General features: G+C 42.5%; 1 protein-coding gene across 1 annotated transcript; it reads right to left on the minus strand.

Moving 5' to 3' along the window:
- Nucleotide 1: 1 nt before the first annotated feature.
- nup188 (nucleoporin 188) lies at nt 2-16,183 on the minus strand. Its single transcript, XM_062413203.1, has 43 exons — nt 16,082-16,183; nt 15,526-15,580; nt 15,131-15,204; nt 14,959-15,043; nt 14,794-14,874; nt 14,567-14,611; nt 14,361-14,453; nt 14,110-14,229; nt 13,759-13,970; nt 13,370-13,484; nt 12,871-13,071; nt 12,448-12,528; nt 12,265-12,357; nt 12,060-12,179; nt 11,852-11,978; nt 11,525-11,683; nt 10,942-11,068; nt 10,754-10,841; nt 10,579-10,655; nt 10,388-10,502; nt 10,109-10,229; nt 9,955-10,021; nt 9,229-9,354; nt 8,875-9,115; nt 8,588-8,794; nt 8,328-8,497; nt 8,160-8,229; nt 6,381-6,448; nt 6,094-6,289; nt 5,476-5,553; nt 5,269-5,357; nt 5,030-5,172; nt 4,768-4,946; nt 3,736-3,936; nt 3,427-3,519; nt 3,187-3,339; nt 2,920-3,057; nt 2,759-2,833; nt 2,335-2,550; nt 1,657-1,788; nt 1,503-1,576; nt 1,298-1,427; nt 2-786 (listed from the first exon to the last, which is right to left on the minus strand). Exons 1-43 carry the CDS (start codon nt 16,105-16,107, stop codon nt 607-609), a joined length of 5,241 nt encoding a protein of 1,746 aa, XP_062269187.1. The 5' UTR covers nt 16,108-16,183; the 3' UTR covers nt 2-606.
- Nucleotides 16,184-16,443: the final 260 nt, after the last annotated feature.

Consider the following 16,443-nt stretch of genomic DNA (forward strand, 5'->3'; position numbering starts at 1 on the left):
CTGTGGTACTCAATTCCCTTTATTAACATACACTTTTTAAGTACAAATGTTGGCAGCTGCTTTCAAATGTATACAAGGAGAAACAGATAAGAAAATAGCAAAGTTCAGATCAAGATTTAGAGAAAATAAGAGAATTAGAAAAAGTAGAGCAGCCTTGCAGAGCTAGCTGTTCTACTACAATTGGTGAATATACAGGAGATTCCATTTGAAAGGTCTAATTGGTTAAGGAGCACTTGAAACATGTCTGATCAATTACATTTCAGCGTGGCCTATAAAACTAGGCCTTGGAAAGATGGACTCCAGTCAGCGACTGATCTTTAGCACCACGATGTCTCCAGACGGGTTTTTGACACTTTGGTTGTGTTCATGACAAATTCAGTTACATCAGTTTTGGCAAAATTAAATGTTTAAGGTCTGGCCCCAGTTATCACAATATTAGAATAAACACTCAGGTCAGAATCTGTGATATTTTAACTACTGCATCAACTGACATCAGACATGAGGCCTAACACCAGTAGAACTCTACTGGAGGTACAACAATGTTCCTTTGTAAAAGAGTAATTGTTCTTGGGGAGGGGAACCTGCCCAGGTTCCAGATCGTGTCTTCTATCTCTGCACGAGTCTGACAAATGCCTGGACGAGCTGGATGAACGGCTCCTGACCTTCATGGCTTCCCTTGGAGCCTGGTGTGGGTGGTTTGGACTGGGAGGAGGGGAGGATGCCGCTGGCCGGCGATGATGGAGAGCCCCGGCGGAAGTGGCGGGACAAGCTAGAGAGAAGAGTGCTCTGGGGAGAACAAAGGAGGGTCGAAAATAGTGTTATTGCCTATTTCAAACTTAACTGCAAAGATCTTTCCAGGGAATTAAAATCAGAAACCCCCCTTTTTAGACATACATAATACAACTATGTATATCAACAGCTTTAAATTATATAGGGAATATTTAAGCTTTATATAAAATGAAAGCTCATAAGTTACACAAGATCAGACAGGAAGTACTTTTATTCAATTCAAAGTCAACAAATCCCAGGAAAACATTCTGTGGTGGGTTCATCAGTTTAGCTTTAAGAATTATTCAAACATTTCCGTCATTGTAAAAATAGTTGATAATGATTCTTATCATTTGTGAACAAGTTGCATTATAGAATATTGCCAGTGTATGTTTGAACAAATCAAAGTAAACTGGTGGCCATGACAGACAAACCTTATTTTACAGGATCAGTTCATTGTTAATGATAAGAAAAACTGTGTCACCAGAATTGTTCATTAATAACATAAACCCGAGAGATGATTTCTCACCAGTTCGGAGCTGAGCTCCTGTTTGAGCCTCTGTTTGTCTCGAGGGAGGATGGAGGGATCTTTGAGACAGCGCGCAGCCTGAGAGATGAGGACGTAGAAGCAGTTCTCCATGGTGAACATGAGCAGCGACCTGAAGGAAAGAGAGAAGTTAGAAACTAAAACATTCAAACAGCACTTCATATAGCAGCAGAAGGAGGTCACTCACTTCAGAGCCTGGATCTCCTCTGATGAAGCTAGAGAGGTGATGCTCAGAGACACCGGCTCTTTCTTCTTCTCGATCTGTAAACAAGTAGCACAGACATGTTTAGGAGTCGAGGCTGAATGGAGCTGATCGACGATGTCCAACTCTGAGCACGTACCTCACTCAACATGCTCAGAGCCACGTTGATGGTGGCCAGCAGGGTTCCAAAGGAAGGAGCCACATCGGGGTCAAACGCCGGCGTCGTGAAGCTGAGAACAAACAGGGTCCTGTACTCGGCCAAGTCCATACACTGACAAACGAGAAGACAGGAACAATTTGAATAAAAAGCTGACTTGTGGTTTTGTGTTTATGAGTTTCTTACAATACTAGAAATATGAGTTAATAATGGATGAGTGTTTCCTCTTTATTCAAGAGAGTGAGCTTTTGGCTGGATTAAATTTATTTTTAATGCTTTCAATCAAAACCCAGCACTTGAACTCAAATAGCCTCTGCTTGTGCTCAAACAGAGAGGCTTCATGCAGTGCCACCCACCACAGCTTCCTGTCTGATGTTCAGCTAACCCAACCAGAACGAGGTCGGGACAATTCCACATGTAAACACTACAGCTGAACTAGCATTGGTTGGGCAGGGATGACGGACATGTTGCCCAAAAAAGTCTGAGAGCAGATGTTTCACATACGCACAGAAGCAGCGTGAGCGTGGTAAGAGCTGAAAGCGTAAAAAACGCTTCTGAACTTATCTGAAATTATAATCAATGAAGTTACTCTTGAGTTAAGGTATATTTAGATCCACCCTGGAGTCCGAGGAACCATCGGAGCGGGACCGGCAGACTTACCTGGTCCAGGAGGATCTGGCAGCAGTCCGGAGTGAAGTGCTGCAGGGTGGCCAGCGTTTTGCTGAGGATCTTCAGTAAACTGCACTGCACGGCCAGCAGGGCTTTCTGCTCTGCCTCCTCCCTCTCTCCTCCACCCGGTGCCTCTTTAGACGGGGTCTGTGGGGGGCGCTGTGTCCTGCGGAGGGGAGCGGGGGGCAAGGCCTCACCGTTTTTAGCCTGAGAAAAACACAAAATAAAGCAGTTCATTTTCTCAGTACAGAAACATCCGCAAAGGGTTTTAATGGATTTATGTGGCAACGCGTTTCTTTTACAACTTCTTACAATCACAAAAAAAAGATACTGTAAATCATGGTGGTTATAATAAAGAATCAAACAGAAATATAATAAGCATTTATCAAATCATATAATGGTAAGAGTGTGTGACCTGGAGGTAGTGATGAAGCATCTTCTTGCTGTGGAGCAGATACGTGCAGGTCTGACACAGATAACACAGGTTGACCTGATGGAGGAGACAGAGACAAACTCTGAGTAACTGTGGAGCTGCAGGTTTGTCTCAGCTGATGTGGACCTGCACTCTGGACTCACCTGGATGTCCCGCAGCAGTTTGGGGAGGTGGAACTGCCACTCCTTGCAGAAGCTGGAGAGCTGCAGCAGGAAGCCGACTGTGTGGTCGGCCTCGTCCAAACACGACAGACTCTGCACTGTTCGCACTGCGTTCAGACACTGAGCGCGACACACGGCCAGAAATTAGTGTTTTCTCAACAATAGAAGGAGTTGAATGTTGAAATAGAAGAGTTCAGACAGTCAGGGTCCGACCAGTGTTTCAATCTCTTCTTCATTCATTCTTCTTACCTGTAGAATGCGCTCTTGATGCACTCCAACAAAGTCCAGAGCTTCATTGATGAAGTTGTAGCGCAGAGTCTTGAGCAGACTCTCCATTAAAGACATGCACAGGCGGTACACACCCGGCCAGCAGGCGGAGTCCTGGGACTTGCGGGAGAAACTCTGCACGGGGACATGGATGTGTTATCATATCATGTTAATGTAGTAAGTGTTATATCTGCATCATGAAGCATTTCTATGTGAAATCACCTGTGATGCTTCATTGGAAGGGACCTCGTATACGCTCAGAAGAGGGAGGCAGATGGTTTGGATGACTCCTGCTGCAGCAACGGCTGCTGCTCCCTGGAGACCAACAATCACAGACACACAACATTTAACATCAACGATAGATACAAAACTAGAGCTGGCTACACCTTCAAATAAAATACAACTAATGCACGTCACACAGGCTGCACGATTTCAACAAATAATAAAAAAAAAAAAAACACATGAAATACAGAGCAAGATGCCCAGAATAGGAGTGTGTGTGTGTGTGTGTGTGTGTGTGTGTGTGTTTACCTGTGGAGTGCGGGCCAGTGTGAGCAGCAGATGAAGAGCAGCCTCAGTGAAGTAGAGGTTGTGTTTGGAGCGAAGGCTGAGCTCGACCGCGCTGAGCACTGAGGGAAGGACCGGAACATTCCTCATCACGGACACCCAGTGCTCACCATCCTCATCGCTGCGACACAGCTCCTTCGCCAAGTGCAGCGCCAGCACACACACCTGGGCAAAACATCGTGACAGGGGAAATGGTCCAAATTGAACTTTATGATGGATTTACATTGTGGCTTTAGGAACACAAAGGGACCATTTTCACCCGTGTGTAGTTTGTTGGCAGGATTAGGCAAACACTACTGAATAGATTTTCATGAAACTTGGTGAAGGATGGGACATTGGGCCGAGAGACAAGCCATTCAATTTTGGCGAGGATCTGAGCAAAGGGGCAGATCTAGGAATTTGTCTGACTTTCTTTTACATTGTGAGATAGAGCATTCACATTTTCCCATATTTCCCCAAAAATAATTCATGAATATTTCTTTATTTAAGATTAGATATTTTTGGGGGGATTTTCCCTTTTGTTGACAGGATAGTAAGTGTGACATGGGAAGAGAGCGCAACGGGCCGGGTCAGAACCGGCCGCATGATTACACATATTTTGAGAACTGATATCTATGAGTGTGTGCAATTTGGTACAATTCGATTGAACTGAAGGACTGTTGAGCCTCGGTTGGACGAACTGGCTCTGCTGAGTGACTGACATTTTAGTTTGAACTGGAAATGTGATCCAGGAAATGGTTTTCTACTTTCCTTAATACTGGGAGATTTGTTTTTTATGTTAATTACATTCAGAATGATATGAGGTCACCTTTAACTTTGACCACTGAAATGTAATCAGCGAGTCTTTGGCTCTAAGTACAAATATTTCCATAGCTTGAAGTCTTCAGGATTTTACACAACTGAATTGCTGTCTCCTGTGAGAACTGAAGGATGTTGACTATTAGATGGGGGGGGAAAATGATCTGAAACTCTTCAGATCATTCCAGCCTCACTCACCCCGTCTCTTTGGTCCTTCTGGGGGCCGCGGGCAGACTCGGTCTCCATGCTGTCCTCGTCCTCCATTGTGTCTGCGGTCTGGCTCATGTGGCGAGTGTTGTCAATGAGCGCCAGCGCCTCGTCTTTCACTGTCTCACACACTGACAGCAACAGCTGGGGCAGCTGGGAAATATCCCCACCTGGTTGACAGAGAAATTACATTAAGAAATATATCAAACTATAGACAGAAACATTTGAATCCAAACACACAAAGACCTCTTACCGTTGAGTCCCTGAATCTGCAGCACAGAAATGAGTGCAGAGAAGATTTTAGCTTTGGTCCTATCCATTATCTGCTGGTTAGCTTGGATGCTCTCCAGGATCAAGGAGAGGGGAGACAGGATGTCAGGAGCCGTTGCTACCACTCTGGAAACAAGAAGAGCCCGTTAATTTATTAGAGATAAAGAAGTTTGAATATGTCAGGTGTTCACATTGACTCCCTCTCTGTCCATGAATACACACCCTCTCCACTGCTTGAGGAGGATGAGCAGCAGCGTGGTCATCATGGACCCAAGACCAAGGCAAGGCACAGACGAGGAGGGGGTCGTCAGCTGAGAGACAATAATCAGGAGCATGGTTACAGAGTAGACAGCGATGTAAAGGAAATAAATATAGAAGAACTGATAAGACATTTATTACAAGAACATAATTTGTGACATGAAAACTTACAGCTGCTGTCGTCCCATCCAGGACGTCCATGAACAGCTTCAGCTTAGTGGAGTCCACAGTGAGCTGCATCACATCAGACTGAAAACAGAATGTAAAGCATCACTGCAGCCGAGCTTTGTGTGATCAAGACTCACTTTGTTAAACACTAGAGAATTTATCAGGCTGTTTAAAAGACTATGGACTTGTGCTTAATAGATTGAAATGTGCTCATTAGCTTAGCACAAACAATGGAAACAGTTAAGACTGCTCTGTAATTAACATGTTATATCTTTTTTGACAAATGTCCATATCCCCTCTAATCAATTCTTGTGAAAGGGAAAGTGTCTCCACACAGCAGCAGAGTAAAGTGTGACTTGGGAGTTTTGTCCAAATCGAACCAAACAGCTGTTTAGAGTTTCCTGTCTCAACTTGGCCCAACCTGTTTTATCACAGGATGAGAGGAGAGTTGACCCACAAGGGTTATGGGGATTTTGTGTTAAAAAATAATGAAATCACTGGATATTTTGAGGGTCTACCCGCATCACTAGTCCCAAAATGTCAAACTCTTCCTCAAGGCAGCCTTATAATACAACACCACCTGAAACAGTGGAAGCAGGACTGAGTGGACTGTTAACATACGTGGCTGGTGGAAAGAATCAACAGCATCCTCCAGGCAGAGATCAACATCTGGGTCTCTTGAAAATGACAGATTCCATCTTCTTCCATCTCAGCAACGTGACACACCAGAGACTTCACATACTGGGACCAGTACTCATATCTTTGTGCGTTGGAGAACTTCTGCAGCCCATCCTTCAGAGACTGCTCTAATGAGCCACTGCAACAACACAAACACAGTTAACATCAATTAAATACTGTGTGCAAATGGGAAAATTAAAATGGAAAATTACAGAATGGTCTGAAATTACCTGACAACATAGTAGATCTCCAGGCCGATGATTTTCATGACAAAAGCACACGTCTCCAGAACACAAGGCTGGGGCAAGAAAACAAACAACATCATTGAGTTGACACACATGACTCATGATCCCATTAATCAAAATAGCACAGTGTAAACAGTTACAGTGCCTTGCATAAGTATTCACCCCCTTTGGACTTTTCTACATTTTGTCATGGTAAAACCACAGATTAAAATGTATTTCATCGTGAGTTTATGTAATGGACCAACACAAAATAGTGCTTCGTTTGGAAGTGGGGGGAAATATTACATGGATTTCACAATTATTTACAAATAAAAATCTGAAAAGTGTTGAGTGCATATGTATTCACCCCCTTTACTGTGAAACCCCTAACAAAGATCTGGTGCGACCAATTCCATTCACAAGTCACATACTTAGTAAATAGGGTCCACATGTCTGCAATCTAATCTCAGTATAAATACACCTGTTCTGTGACGGACTCAGAGTTTGTTGGAGATCATTACTGAACAAACAGCATCATGAAGACCAAGGAGCTCACCAAACAGGTCAGGGATAAAGTTGTGGAGAAATATGAAGCAGGGTTAGGTTATAAAAAAATATCCAGAGCTTTGAACATCTCTCTGAGCACCATAAAATCCATCATAAGAAAATGGAAAGAATATGGCACAACCGCAAACCAACCAAGAGGAGGCCGTCCACCCAAACTGAAGAGTCGGACAAGGAGAAAATTAATCAGAGAAGCAACCAGGAGGCCCATTGTTACTCTGGAGGAGTTGCAGAGATCCACAGCTGAGGTGGGAGAATCTGTCCACAGGACAACTATTAGTCGTCTCCTCCACAAATCTGGCCTTTATGGAAGAGTGGCAAGAAGAAAGCCATTGTTGAAAGGGATTCATAAAAAATACTGTTTGGAGTTTGCCAGAAGCCATGTGGGAGACACAGCAAACATGTGGAAGAAGGTGCTCTGGTCAGATGAGACCAAAATTGAACTTTTTGGCCTCAATGCAAAACGCTATGTGTGGCGAAAACCCAACACTGCCCATCACCCTGAGCACACCATCCCAACAGTGAAACATGGTGGTGGTAGCATCATGCTGTGGGGATGCTTCTCTTCAGCAGGTACAGGGAAACTGGTCAGAATAGAGGGAAAGATGGATGGAGCCAAATGCAGGGAAATCCTTGAAGAAAATCTGATGCAGTCTGCAAAAGACCTGAGACTGGGGCGGAGGTTCATCTTCCAGCAGGAAAATGACCCTAAACATACAGCCAGAGCTACAAAGGAATGGTTTGGATTAAAGAATGTTAATGTCTTAAAATGGCCCAGTCAAAGCCCAGACCTCAATCCAATAGAGAATCTATGGCAAGACTTGAAGATTGCGGTTCACAGACGGTCTCCATCCAATCTGACTGAGCTTCGTCTTTTTTGCCAAGAAGAATGGACAAACATTTCCATCTCTAGATGTGCAAAGCTGGTAGAGACATACCCCAAAAGACTTGCAGCTGTAATTGCAGCGGAAGGGGGTTCTACCAAGTATTGACACAGGGGGGTGAATACTTATGCACCCAACAGATGTCAACTTTTTTGTTCTCATTATTGTTTGTGTCACAATAAAATGTATTTTGCACCTCCAAAGTACTATGCATGTTTTGTTGATCAAACAGGAAAAAGTTTATTTAAGTCTATTTGAATTCCAGTTAGTAATGTAATAGTACATAATGGGAAAAAGTCCAAGGGGGGTGAATACTTATGCAAGGCACTGTAAATACCTCTGTGGTGTCTGAAGGTGGGGTGAGGGTTGCAAAGAGAGGCGTCATCAGATTCTCCCAAAAACGTTCTCTGTTAAAAAAATAAGCAGTTGTATATTTATAAGTCTTTCAAAACATCCAGTTGCACATAGTTTGAGGGGAAAATGAGTCAAAGATAAATGTGTTTACTTGGCACGTAAGACGGAGATGGCACTGTCTCTGCGATCCTGCCAGAGGGCGAGAAGGAACGCCAGGGCAGCTCGGTGGAGCAGAGGAGGACACCAATATTTCCCCTGTTGTTTGGAATCAATCAGGTCCAACACTACATGAAGACAGCTCCACTCACCAAGAAGAAACTCCTAAAGGATGGAAACATTTAAGTGCTGCGTTGAATCCAGATTCAACACAAACTAATATACTTTTTCATCACTACAAGTATCCATTCACACCTTTGAGCCCTCGCTGCCATCTTTAACTTCCAGGTTGAGGAACAGCTCGATGAGGCCGGGCTGAGTTTCTACAGCAACAGTGAGAAATTCAAGGATCATGACCTTGATCCTCATGTCTTCGGTTTTGCTCTGCAGCCGAGTGAGAAACGCATCTCGGATGGCTGATGCATCGCTTCCAAGGCAGGCGTAGACTGACATGGGAGCCACCTGCAGACAAAATTCAACATCAATATTCTCTGTTGTACAAAATTAATATACCATATGCATGTATGTACTGGATCTCTTACTGAGGCAAGTCTTTTGAGCAACTGGATTGCAAGGCGAGGCAGCGCCGGATCATGTTTGTGGTAAATATACTTGGCCAGAACAACAATGAGGTTGTTGCCGTGACCCCCGTGCTGTGTCAGCGCCTGCTCCAGCGGGGATACAACATCGGACAGCGGCTTCAGGCGGATGACGTTGTTTGTGACAGAGAAGGCCAATTTGACCGTCTGGATCAGGGTCTGACCAGGACCCTCAGAGCCACAGCTGGTCAGAGTCAGAAGAGGAAAACATTTAAATAACATTATCAGACATCAAAACACAATGAGTGGAGGTCTAATAATGAGGAAAACTAGACATTGACACATCAGAATGTTCACCTGCTGGGCTGCGCAGCCAGGACCAAATCTATTGTGTCAACTCCAACTCCCATGATATTGACGACAGCCTGTCCAGCCTCAGTGTTTGCCAGGCAGTAGATGCACAGAGACTGCAGGGTGGGGGTGCTGCATCAAGAGAGATAAGAGTATATTAACAGCTTTTCAAGCAGCAACTTTTCAAGTAACAAGATTATGGTCTGTAAATTAATTTATTGAGGCTACAACTAACAGCCTAAAGAAAAAGAAATGTCCATTCGTCACGTTCAAATCCACAAATACTCCATTATACAAGACAAAAAGCAATAAATCCTCACATTTAGGAAGCTGGGATCCATAAATGGCGGAATTATGTAACAAACTAATCATTTATGACAGAAACCTACATTACAACATCTAGTGCAGTTGCATATTTCTGTATTCTGCTAAATCCATGTCATTTAACAGACTCCCTTAAACTAAATTAAACAAAACTAAATAAAATGATTATATTTGAATGTAACAATCGGAGAATTAATTCCAGTGTTCTTAATATAGGCTTTCATTTCCAATTTCTGAAAGAGCATGAATCCAGGTTTATATTCTCAGATATAAATGAACTCATCAAGTTGTAGAATTGTTAACTTCTGAATCAACCGTTTTCAATTGCGGCAATGATTATATTACTCTGTTGATACTCTGTTAGTATCAACAGAGTAGAGTCACTAGAATCTCAACAATTATTCCTACCTGCCCTGATCTTCTCCCTCTGGGCTCAGATTGAGAATAGCGTGAATCAGCTCCAAAATGAGACAACCTGCAGGACATAGACAAGTCAGTGACTTTTCTGTGTTTGCTTGAATTTTTTTTTTCCCCTTTTGAAAGACAGAAATTGTGTCCGCACCTATCTTCTCCCTGACTCCGTAGGTGTTGTAGCGCCACTTGTGGTACGTAGGCAACATCTCCTTCAGAACCAGCAACACACACGGGATCAGGCCTTTGTTCTGAGTGCTGCCAAGCTGACCCTGAAGGAAAGAGACACATTACAGCTGAAGGACACCAGATTAAAAATAAAAATACTGTCACACCTTTATGTGATTATTAATGGAACTGCTCAGCAGCTGAAACATAATGCTGGGCAGAAAACCCTGCTGTGTCTCTATCTCAGTAGATATGCAATTACCTTGACCAGGGTTGTAATGAGACGAAGGAAGGCGATGGTCACAGAATACTCCCCCCTGGGCTGTTCAATCTGGACCAGCAGGTTGCCATAGTTACCTGCCTTCATCCCCTCAGCACTAGAAAGAAAGATAAACTTTTTCAATACTTTTCCCCGATATACATGTCAGAAATATGCAAGGGAAATTCATTTACCTCACACACTGAGCCATGGTGGTCAAAGGGTTGGAGGCGAAGGGGAGGAAGCCAGTGTGGTGCAGACTGGACCACACCTGAAGATAAATAAAAGATGAGATGTTTGATAAGGATTCAAGAACAGTCCTTTCACTTATAAACATGACTTCTGTTTAGAAGAAGCCAGAAAACTCACTTTTCCAGGATTCCTTGCAGCCAGAACAGAGAGGCAGTTCACGCAGGAGGCAATAACTTCCACTGGAGGGTTGATGACTGATGTCAACCTGATGGAAGTAAACACACAAAACAAGTCAATTCAGTTCTTATCAGGAAAGTTTCATATATACAAAACAACAACACAAAAGGTTTGATGAGTTAGTTAACCTCTGCAGCAGCATGTAGATTCGTGAAGTGAGAGGCAGCAGACAGTCCGACACCGTCCAGTCTGTGCTGATGATCTTGTGAACCAGATCCAGGATGGGTTTCACACGTACACAGTGAGCTATAACATCTGACACAAGTAAAGCCAGAGAACATTACTAGACATTACTATAATACTGAATGCAAAGCTGAACATGTTTATTGTCTATAAATCCAACCTCAGACTGATATTGTTACTAAGTATCGTCTGTGCATCCAAAGCCTGATATAGATTAACAGTAAGTTAGCAAGACAATTCCATGGTCCTTCATTACAAGGACAAAGAGATCTGTAGGTTATTTTCAGTTGATCCAACATTCAAAAACAAGTGTTCTTCATCCATTGTATTGTTTTTTATAAACAACCATGCTGTTTTGGGATATAAACTATTTTTAATTGGTTAATGGATGCATACTTTAATTTGAGACATGGACTAATGCATTGATGGTGTTGGTCATATATTGACATCATCAATAATATTGAATATTATCAGCACGATCCTTTTAAGAAGCATCTAATCGGCATGTGAATGGTTGATGTTGTGTACCTGCTGTGGAAACTACATGGAGCAGCATCTCCACCTCACACGTGAAGAGAGTCCAGGCGCTGTAGGAGTGGTCCCAGCGCACCACATAGCCCTGTTCACCTGCTAACATCACCTGGCCGAGCACTCCCTGTGGCAGCCACAGATTAGCCTGCCCTGATCCTGGTGGTTGAAATGACATTTATAGAGGTGGTAAAACAAAGATGAGAAAAATGGACATTAAAAAAATTATTAAATCTTCTTATTCATACTTAAAATATGGATAATAAATTCCCACACTATAATTTGTATGTTTTCTTAAAACACCCAGTAATAATCACACTAACTAACCGAGAGGATAGAGGAGCTTTGGCGTTTGTCTCCTCCACAAAGTCTCATCATCCTTGGAGATGATGTCATTTGGTTTATGTTTGTAAACTTGTGTGTAGAAGGACATCTTATCCAAAAAGTTGTACACCTGTCGCACAGAAATAAATTGTTAACATTTTCATAAGGAAATGTTGAGTGTGTATCTAATCTGTGAATGTGTGCAATCTACCTTTTTAACTGTCAACTTGTTTGACAGAAGCGCAGTCAGAAGTTGTAACAGTGGTCCAATCTTATGAGGGAACATCCCAACCGCACTGTCCAGGATCATTCCCAATCCCATGTTTGGTTTCTGGATTGAAATTTACAATCAGGACACATTGTCTTATTTTTTCTGTCATATGTCCTATTTTGTCTTCAGCATTTTCTTTCCTCACCATTTCCCAAAAGACTTCGGGTAGATTGGGAGCAGAAAGGACCTCACAAGCTGCATCGATCAGGTGGGAGCACTGCGTCGCCACACCGTCAGTCTGGCACATTCAGTATGATGAAGATATGTTACCAACATAAGTTACACATTTAAAAGAAAGAATGTGGAGATCTAAAATCTGGCCATGTACCTGTAAGCTTTCTTCTTCGAAAGAAGTGATCACAAATGAGAGGAGTCCGTAGATACACATCTTTGCTGTGCTTGCCGTGCACTGAAGGGAAAGAGTCAGAGACCCATGTGATTACATTTAACTGCCTGTTAGAGAAAACCAGAAGCACTACAGAGAATAAGATTAGAGAACCATCACTCTGAGGATTTCAATTGAGACCTACTAAGGTCCTGTTCTAAGGTGTACAGCTAATTAATATAATTTGAGCAGTTTAAGTTAATGAAGGCCACAGAGACAGGGTTCTCCAAAAGCCTAAAATGCTTTAGAAGCTATAACAACACAGTAACCATTAAAAGGATTCTATTGTATGTTCTTTAACTTTAAGAGATAATATTTTCCAACTTTAAGATCTTCAAATGTGCATTACACCTGGTGTTCTCTTACATTATTCCCTGAGACTCCAAGGCCTTTCAACATGGTTGAAAGGTACTTGAACACCCCCAGCTGCAGAGCAGTGTTGCCTATCCTCCGGATCACGGGGCTGGACTCGTCCGGTCTCAATGTGTGTCTCAGCAGGACCCAAGCGAGCAGCACTGGCCCGTGATGAGGGATGTCCCCGAATGTCATCAGCAACTGACTCATCTCCTGGAAGAGGCAGATAAAGATTACACCTTCAGATGTTTGAGTAGTTTCTTTTAGGTAATTAAAACTGTAGACTAAGGATCTGTTCAGGTAATTTACAGACATTGAAGGCTCATCGGTCATTGAGGCTTTGAGAAAATAATCAAATCTAAACAATATACAGGCAGATCACCATCCATACGCATTATGAGCCTATGTGGGGTGAGAAGCCACACTATCACTTTGAATATAGACTGAACGTTTTTTTCATGTTGTATTACAGCATACTTATTTCTACTGCATTCAGAAAGTCAAATCATACCTTGATGACGTCTGGAGCACTGAAGAACTGATGCTGCTCTGTAGAGTCTTCTAGGGCACATTTGTGCAGGAAGTCTATGTCCATTCCTTCAACCAGGATGAGAGAGCTCAGATATCTGCAGCCCAAAAGAAACATTTTTAAACAAGGAATTATAGGATAAGCAAAGGTACTAGAGTCCACATGTTTTCTAATTGTGAATTGTCCAATTCAGTACATATCTTGGTCCAAATTGTTTTGAAGAATAATTTGATTCTTACACAAACAGTTGATTTCATTATGTGTCTTCATGAAGAAGAAAATCTTTCAATGTACCCTGATAATTTTATCAGCAGCAACCAACTTAATGCTTCCCCTGTTTTCTCATAAACACAAACCCTTAGTTATCTTACCCAATGCGGTCAACCAATGAGTCCATGCTTTTGTCTACTAGGTGTCTGTTTGTCTGCCGCAAACCAAACCCCTGCTCCTTGAACATCTTTGTGAAGCTCAGCAGGTCGGACGGCCTCATCTCAAAGTAAGCATAATACAGGAATATGATCTCCAGCAGCAGAGACTGTTCTCTCAGACACTGCAGGAACCACCGGGACACCTGCCTCTCCGTCTGAAAAAGAAAACATTATTTTGACAAATAAATGTCAGTTATGACTTCAGGTCAAACAAGTGAATTACACATTATATTTACAGTTGATCTAGGTTACAATATACAGCACATTAACATAATATATGAAGCATATTGTTACCATGAGATTTCCATGAGTTTCCCATGTTGGTGGTTCTGCTTTGAAGAGGCTCTCAAACTGTGACTGGTAGTTGCTCACCAGGTCTTTTTCCAGCTTATTGACACAGTTAGAGTACTCAGCCTGGACAAATATAAAACACACCCAGATTTATGTTACAGAAGCAACAAAAAATAAAATACCCTTCAGTGAGAATCAACCCGATTTGTTCTTCAATTATGATATGTTGTGACCTAAATCCATCTGTTTCTCACCCTGTATGGATGTCGCTCATCCTGAAAGTATGTCAGCAAGAGGAGGACACATCTGAGCAGACACATGCGCTCCTCATAGTAATAGTCAGCTATCTGTAAATACACACATAAAAAGTCATACTGACTGGAATACATATGGAAGTTGCCATTATGAGAACTATGTGAAACGATAAAGGAAATAAATCGTTGCAGATCTCTGTACTGACCTTCAGTAGCAGTGCTTGGCTTTGTCGCTCATCCTTGAGAACAACCTGTACAGAAGACCCAGTTATTCACGTCATATCATTCACGATCAAATCTTTATCACGATAAAATTTTCCTATTAAATTACTTAAGCAGGCCTTTTTATATATGTTGAACAAGAGAGAGAAGATTTCCAGGCACAGATTAATTATTTAAATTTAAAACGGAATGTTCAAGTTAGAAGAGGCACCTTTAATGAATCCTGGGTTCCTCTGTAATCCTCCTGTAGGTAGCACTGTAAAAGCTGCACACTCTGCTGCTCATCAAGGGCCTGTAATTAAATCATCATGAAATGCAACAAATGAAAACAGTGAATCACATTCTTCGTAAAACACGTCAGCCTCTTAACACTTACCACCAGTTTACTGATCCTCAAACCAAAATCCTTCAGTGGCTGTGCAACTTCTTTGTTGTCCTTCACTTTCCCAGCAGACGATGAACTTGAACAAGTGAAAATGACAGTTACCTTTTCAATTGTTATAAAATGATAGGATACTTGATGGCAAGACAAAAATAACTAACTATACCTGGGTGGTTTGTAGTAACGGAGACCTTGATGCAGTCTGTCTCTGTGTCTGTCCAGCTCTGCATCTATCTGAGCCTGTGGCCGTCAAACATTTCATGGGTATTAGTGTTAGTGTAATTTTCTGTATTCCCTTCAACACAAACCATTCATTGGTTGAGCAAGATAATAATTTTACTCCATGTGCATTCACTTACAGAACTTAGGATCTATATGATTTTAGAATACTAAATTCAACAAAAGGTACTGAACAAAAAGTTTAATTTACTTTTCGGGGAAATGCCAGAATCATTGTATTGACGTGACCATTATCTCCAATTCAGCATATCTACACTGTTGTGCTAGCTGCACACTGGAGCATTGACAGTGCATGACAACAGGTGGTTAAAGAGGACATACCGTCTCTCGTAACGCAGATCTTCCCAGCAGGATGGTCCATAATTCTCGACAGCTCCTAAGAGAAAGAGGCGTGTACTTAAGCTGAGTGACATCTGATATTACTGTACACTGCACAGGAGGCTAACTATCAAACACTACAAGTAGTTTCTCCTTTGTCATAACTAACCGGTTCCGGCTACAGCCGCCTTGAGCAGCTGCGGAGCATTTTAAAAAGAAACTGAACGGTAGCTCTTCGTCTGGTCAAATGAGCAGAGGTGGCTGGTGAGCAGACAGCAGAGTGCGGACACGCTGCTGCTGCTGACAAGCTGTTGTTGACATGCGGCTGACACACGGTGCTGCTGGAAAGCCATTCAAACATTTCAATGCTAGCGCTTGCTAAGCTAAGCCAGCGTGGCGCTAACAGCTCAAAACACGCTCTGTAGAGTCCAAACATGGCTGCTGCTGGGACTCAACACAAACACGCGTTCCGTACTACTGTCCACACACTGGTAAACACGTAGAAAGCTACTATATAGACAGAGTAGACCCTCGTAGAGATGCGTTGCTATCAGCCTACCTAACGGTCAGCTCCGATTCCGCCATCTTCTTCCTGCCGTGTGATTGGCTGCTGGGCTGTGTCGTCTTTGCTGTCGTCGGCAGCTTCTTCTTCGCGGAGTAATTTTTGAATCTTTGTTGTTACTCTACCACCACCTTCTGGGGATAAATGTTAGAAATTCATAAATTCTGCCAAAATATTAATAGAAAAACATTATTAAAGCATAATAAATTAAGCTTCTTACATCTTTAATCCAGTGTAGACCTCTGAGCCAATCACGGCCCAGTGCTCGGGACATTTACATCATCCGGTCTTCTTTTCCGGCCCAAACCTGGCGGGATGTTATCCAAAAAGAGCTGCAGTTGTCAAATGTAATTATTGTG

The sequence above is a fragment of the Platichthys flesus genome, chromosome 19 (assembly GCF_949316205.1).
Source record: "Platichthys flesus chromosome 19, fPlaFle2.1, whole genome shotgun sequence".
Lineage (NCBI taxonomy): Eukaryota > Metazoa > Chordata > Actinopteri > Pleuronectiformes > Pleuronectidae > Platichthys > Platichthys flesus.

Bases quoted from the DNA above. Each gene is read 5' to 3' on its own strand.
- nup188 (XM_062413203.1), bottom strand. From the start codon at position 16,107: ATGGCGGAATCGGAGCTGACCGTTAG. The intron at 12,180-12,264 runs GTGAGGAAAGAA...ATTTCAATCCAG, and splicing joins CCGAAGTCTTTTGGGAAATG to AAACCAAACATGGGATTGGG. The intron at 4,947-5,029 runs GTAAGAGGTCTT...TCTGTCAACCAG, and splicing joins GCAGATTCAGGGACTCAACG to GTGGGGATATTTCCCAGCTG.